Source organism: Bactrocera dorsalis, chromosome 3 (genome assembly GCF_023373825.1).
Source record: "Bactrocera dorsalis isolate Fly_Bdor chromosome 3, ASM2337382v1, whole genome shotgun sequence".
Lineage (NCBI taxonomy): Eukaryota > Metazoa > Arthropoda > Insecta > Diptera > Tephritidae > Bactrocera > Bactrocera dorsalis.
In genome coordinates this window covers 14,978,391-14,984,351 of record NC_064305.1, presented here as the reverse complement: position 1 = coordinate 14,984,351, position 5,961 = coordinate 14,978,391, and the positions used below count along the sequence as shown (strand labels likewise).

General features: G+C 37.4%; 1 protein-coding gene across 1 annotated transcript; it reads right to left on the bottom strand.

The window, feature by feature from the left end:
* Window positions 1–117: 117 nt before the first annotated feature.
* LOC105232827 (SET and MYND domain-containing protein 4) lies at window positions 118–4,228 on the bottom strand. Its single transcript, XM_011214698.4, has 3 exons — window positions 3,376–4,228; window positions 2,195–3,318; window positions 118–2,117 (listed from the first exon to the last, which is right to left on the bottom strand). The coding sequence occupies exons 1-3, from the start codon at window positions 3,637–3,639 to the stop codon at window positions 1,781–1,783; spliced, it is 1,725 nt and encodes a 574-aa protein (XP_011213000.1). The 5' UTR covers window positions 3,640–4,228; the 3' UTR covers window positions 118–1,780.
* Window positions 4,229–5,961: the final 1,733 nt, after the last annotated feature.

The window sequence follows — 5,961 nt, the reverse complement described above, 5'->3', positions numbered from 1 at the left end:
ATTACATGACTTTTTTGCACACCCTAATGTAAATACATATATACCATATATATATACTTACATAAATACATATATAAGTGTGGAGTTGTGAGTAAAAAAAGCGGCTCTTATGCGCAGTTAGTTTCATCTATTAAAATAAATTTTATTTTATTATTATTTTTTTCATTTGGGTTTGCTTTGTGAAGTTAGTGTTGTTGCTTTCTGGTTTACTTAATATTCGTTTCGTTTTCTTTTTTTTTTGTTTTGCTTTGCTTTTATATCTTTTTAACTGCTTTAACATACAATAAAATGCTTTAGAATAAATTAGAAATTACAAAATTTGTTAAAAACAAGAAAAATAATATATAAAATGAAAATAAGATTTAAGAACGCACCGTAGTGCACTAAATGTATTGAAAATATTTAAGAATAAACACTAGAAATAATGAAAATTTAAAAATAATGTGTTTCATTTATACACGATATTGATTAGAAATTGTTAAGAAACCTTTTGTGTGTATTTTCAGTCATTTACCGTTACTTGCATGAAATCATACAATTTGTTTGAGTTTTTTAAACAATATGTAGCACTTGTATTCGTCATACGCAAGCAAGTTAATGCCACTAGTTTTGAGTTTTAGTCACTTCGCTGAGTGTTAAATAATGTGCAAATATTTTTTTTTTGCGTTCGAAAACTATGTTAATATCAGATATCGGCTTAAATACTACGCTAAAAAAATTGTATTTGAGAAAACCCGTCGAATTTCACATTTTCTACACTTCAAAAGTAAACATTTGTGAAAAACTTTATATTGCAATTAAATACTTTTTACATAGCTTTCGAATGTCATATCAAACTCTAGTTTTTATTAAATAAAATTTTTTTGTATACTTATACTTTATGCTTTGCAAAAAAAATTGTTACGTATAAATTAAATAAACGCGTTTCGCTTTTAATATCGCAATTATTTCGCTACATTTTTCTTGTTGTTCGAAGTAGTAATACCGTTTTACCGTGCGGCACAGAAAATATACACAAAAAGCTTTTCCAAAAACATACTTCAGCAGCATAGTATATAAGTTTGTAGTTAAGACTAAATGAAGTTGTTCAATATGTTAATAATATATAAAACTTATGTTGTGTTTGTTGGCGTTATACTGTTGCAAAATGCCGCAAAACGAATACAATTCTTGTTTTTTTGTTTGTTTGTTTTAATTTCATATACCTACATACCACTGCACACAAATATTTCTATACATATGTATGAAAGTGAAAAGTTGTAACAATTATTTTTTTGCAATTGGATATGGTTTTTATGCGTGCATTTCTGTGTGGCCACACCAATAAGGTGCTAAAAACGCTGCCGCACTAATGCTTTCCAGAGTGTCGGTTGTTATGCAAGCCGCCATTGAATGTGCAACACTTTGAGCGCCGAATAAATTGCTTGGTTTTTCTTAACACTCGACACACGCTAGTTTGTACGCGCACACTTCGCGTTTTAGGAAAAAAAAAAACGATTATGTCACAAGTATCAACGTTTGATGATGTTTTTAGCCGAAAATCCTTTACGCCACATCGATTTCATCATTAATGGCAACATATTTCATTGTCTATATATATACTAAATATATGCAAATGCAACTTTTTGTGTGTGTGTTTTGATGTTGTGTTCCAAATGTATGAATCAATTGAAAAATAAAAAAAAACTAAAGAAAATTTGACTTATTGCAAGCGAACATTGTTAGCATACACATGTTGCGTGCTTGTGGCTAGATGTGTGTTTCTGGTGGCTTAAGCAGTTTACATTTTAGCTTTTAACGGCACCGCATCGACGAGTATATGCAATGCCATTTTTAAGCATTCCTCTGCTGAGCTGATTTGGGCGCAGGGGTAGGCGTTCGCATGTTTCGTCAGGAATTCACAGTATTTACGGTAATTATCCATGGCGAAATCGTAGTCATAACGTATCAGACTGTCATTGTCCGTCTCATCATTCGCATAGGGCACGGATATTTTAGGTTGCATATGCACATAGTTGGGGTAGTCGTTGACGCAGGCTTCACATTTACAGGTGAAATGATATTGCAAAGATAGTTTTTGTATACGCTGCGCACGTGTAGTGACGGCAAAATGTACACTACAAATGAAGCAATGCATAAAAGCACGTCAAAAATTGTAGATTTTAAAATAATTGCAAATTATGCCTTTACTCACCCATATGTGTCGTACAGCACTCCGCCGGCAGGTATTGGACGGAAGACAAAGAGATATGCCTTGGTGCCCAGGTATACGCGTAGTGTATTCGGTGCACACGAATGATTGAGCAGCGAAAGAAAGGCAAAAGCACCGGATGAATGTGTGGTATCGTCATTTGTCTCATTCACCTGTTCCACCAAATCGATGCCGTGCATGTTCGATGGCGATGTTTGCAGATGTCTGAATAATAATTCGGTGAAAAAGTTTTCGCCCTCCTCACCACCAAGATATTCTTTTAATGGCGTAAACTCGATAACAAAATGCTTCAGTACTGCGCACACCACTGACCGCTGAAATAGATCCGATACGGAACGTAAGTGTCGATTCGTCACTAGTCCATGTATGGCGCGATAATGTTCGCGTGGCGTAAAATTCGTAAAGTCCAAATCGAATGCAGACTTATTTTGATTTTCCGGATCCTCACAGAACGCCATCAACTCTTCAATGGTGGGAAAGATTTCTATTGCTGATAGGCACACGCGCAACGCAATGCCGTGAATTTTATTGAACATGTTATGCAGTAAATCGATGATGGGACATTCGTATTTGTGAAAAGTGGCGACAGCACGTTCGCGACATTGCTCCGAGCAGAACATCACCGAGCAACAGCTCTCACAGGGTATAAGTGATAAGTAGTTTTCCACTTTGCAGGTGGCACAACGTATATACCGCATCGGTGGCAAGAGTGTTGAACAAAATGGTTCTTCGGTGGCGACTAGATCACCAACGACCAGATCACGTTTCGTGGTTATAAACCGGCCCTCCTCTTCGGTATATTGCATTTCGAGACAATCCGCAATGATGGGTACTTGTGGATGCGGTTCAAAGGACATTTGAAATTCATATGGTTGAACATCGGGCGCTTGTGTTGCCAGCAGTTGGCGACAATCATTTTCGCGTTTATCGAGTTTATGCATTAAACGTTCTGGATAATTGGCTTTACGTGCCAGTTCAATATTAACTAGACACTCCCGAAAGCGTTTCCATTCAAAAAGCACCGCCGAGCGATTAGCGTATCCGATAGAGAGATTCTCAGAACCAGGCTCCGAATAGCAAATACTTTTATTGTAGAGCTCCAATGCCTAAAAATAGAATATATTAATTAATTTGCTGGCTTAATTTAAATGTGATTAACCTACTTGAAAATATTTGCGATTTTTTAGTGAAAATTGCTCATTTCCAAGCATACGATATTCGGAGCTCTTTTTATCGCACTTCTCCTCGCGCAATTTGTTATTTAACATAATTTTGTCAATATATTTAAAATCGATCAGTACATGTTCAACAAAGTTAACTTTAGAATAGTTTTCTTTCAGTTCGTTAAATTTGCCTGATATTATGCCAATTAGCTTCCAATCGTTCAGCTTCTTGACAAGATCATCACTAACATCATAGACATCCATGTTTGCAACAAACGTGTGGCTTCAGCTTCTTCGCCTGGCAGTAGATGGTATAGTTACGGTTAGTTAGCGTGTGCAGCAATCAAAATATATAAAAATGTATAAGCGATTTCCTATAAAGTAATATTGTACAGCAGCCGAATAACGAAAAGTCGCGTAATCCAAATGTAACTTTCAATTCTTATATACGTCCGTACTGCTGCTGGTAGCCGCAAGTGCATGCCGTTCTTTCACCAACAGTTTGTGCGAGAATTTTCTGCTCCCGTTTGACAGCTGCTCGTGGTTGGGGCTCTTATGGCAGCAGCCGCATGCAAAGTCGGCACACTGCATGCAACACACTACACTCTCTTTTAGCTCACAGCACTCAGGGGCCCGTCGTACACCGCCTGTTTTTCCAATAACGTTTTATTGACGAAAACCAGGAGTTAATTAAATATGTTTCACTTTTATATGAAATATCAGTGGTCACGTATTAATTTTTATAAAACAATATGTGTAGTTTAACCAAAAAAATTGTTTTAAATATATCACAAAAATATGTTCGAAGATTTCATCTTCTTTTCCTCGAGCTGTCACAAATGTCAATACGTAACGAGAGTGTGTGCGTGCGGCTCTCGTGGTTTGCTCGTGGTATGCGCCGAAATGCTGCCATATTGTTGAGCGCGTTAACAGTATTTTTGTAAATTTACAGTCAAATTTAATAGTTTGCGTGACATTAAAAGAAAATCAAACATTTTCATAGCATCTCCAAATCGCAGTATTCGTTTTAACAAAATGTACTTATTATGAAGGCGTTAACTTTAAAAACAATTTAAGCAATTTATTTATATTATTGTAGATATGGCTACATTTGGAATAGCAACAGTGCGTTCGAACCAGCGTTGTGTTTTGATTCTAATTAGCCGATAAATTGGTAGGGTCGATTGGTTGATTAATTGGTATTACTAAAAAATTCTTTTAATAAAAGTAGAGTATAAAATGCTTCATTTCTAACCCTTAATTGAAATAAATAAAAAATGTCATATTGTTTATAAATGGGAAGAAAGTCTTAACTATACTATCTTTCGTTTCTTGTCTCTCACCTTGTATTGGCTCACGCTTTTACTGATAGATGGCGCTGAAAAACAGGTGGCGTTCTTAACTAACCAAACTACTTTTTTAATAAAAAGGATTTAAATATTAAAGAGACCAGGAAGCGGAAGGAAGCGATGTCTGCATCTTTTTCAACAACATTCTGCGACAGCTAGGCGACCATATTGGAGCTACCTAATATATAAACGTCCGTCCGTTTGTTTTGTAAGAAGTCAGCAACGTTTATGTTAGGAAAGATGGTTGCTGAGGACTTAACAGTGTAGAGTTTTAAAATCCTTGCAGTGATGACGTGAGAAAGGAGCAGATAGACGTTCACTTTTGAACTTCTTCTTCTTCTTTACTGGCGTAGACACAGCTAACGTGGTTATAGCCGAGTTTAAAACAGAGCGCCAGTCGTTTCTTCTTTTCGCAATTTGACGCCATTTCGAGATAATAAGTGCAGCCAGGTCCTTCTACCCCTGATTTCTCCAACGGAGTGGAAGTTTTCTTCTAACTCTGCTTCCCCCCGCGGGTACCGCGTCGAATACTTTCAGAGCTGGAGCGTTTTCACCCATACGGATGACATGACCTAGCATATCTCTTAATTCGCTGAATTATGTCAATGTCTTCGTATAATTCATACAGCTCATCGTTTCACCGACTCCGGCATCGTCGTTGTCAATGCGCAAAGGACCATAAATGTTCCGCAGAACCTTTCTCTCGAAAACTTGTACCGTCGACTCCTCAGTTGGAGCAGGACGGGGTTGATGAGTGACTTGTAGAGTTTGGTCTTTGTTCGTCAAGAGAGGAGTTCACTTCTCAATTGCCTACTTAGTCCGAAGTAGCACCACTTGGCAAGAGATATTCTGAGCTGAATTTTGGTGTTTATGCTGGTTTCAAGATAGACGAAATTATCTACGATTACGAAGTATGACTGTCAACAATGACGTGGGAGCCAAGGCTTGAGTGCGACGACTGTTTGTTTGATCACAGGAGATGTTTCGTTTCACCCTCGTTCACTACCAAACCCATTTGCAACGCATCCTTATCCATTCTGGAGAAAGCAGAACTAACGGAGCGGCGTGCTGTCCTCTTGTACCTTCTCTGTTCAGCTCTGCAGTTCGTATTATTTTCTCCAGCAATAGATTGAAGAAGTCACACTATAGGTAGTCTCCTTGTCTGAAATCTCGCTTGGTATCGAAGGGCTGGGAGAGGATCTGCTCGAGCCTGACGTAGCTTTTAGTGTTGCTAAAC

Excerpts from the sequence above, each read along its gene's own strand:
- LOC105232827 (XM_011214698.4), bottom strand. The coding sequence starts at position 3,639 with ATGGATGTCTATGATGTTAGTGATGATCTTGTCAAGAAGCTGAACGAT. Across the intron at positions 3,319-3,375 it reads AAAATCGCAAATATTTTCAA|GCATTGGAGCTCTACAATAA; the intron begins GTAGGTTAATCA and ends TTCTATTTTTAG. Across the intron at positions 2,118-2,194 it reads GTGCTGTACGACACATATGG|TGTACATTTTGCCGTCACTA; the intron begins GTGAGTAAAGGC and ends CTTCATTTGTAG.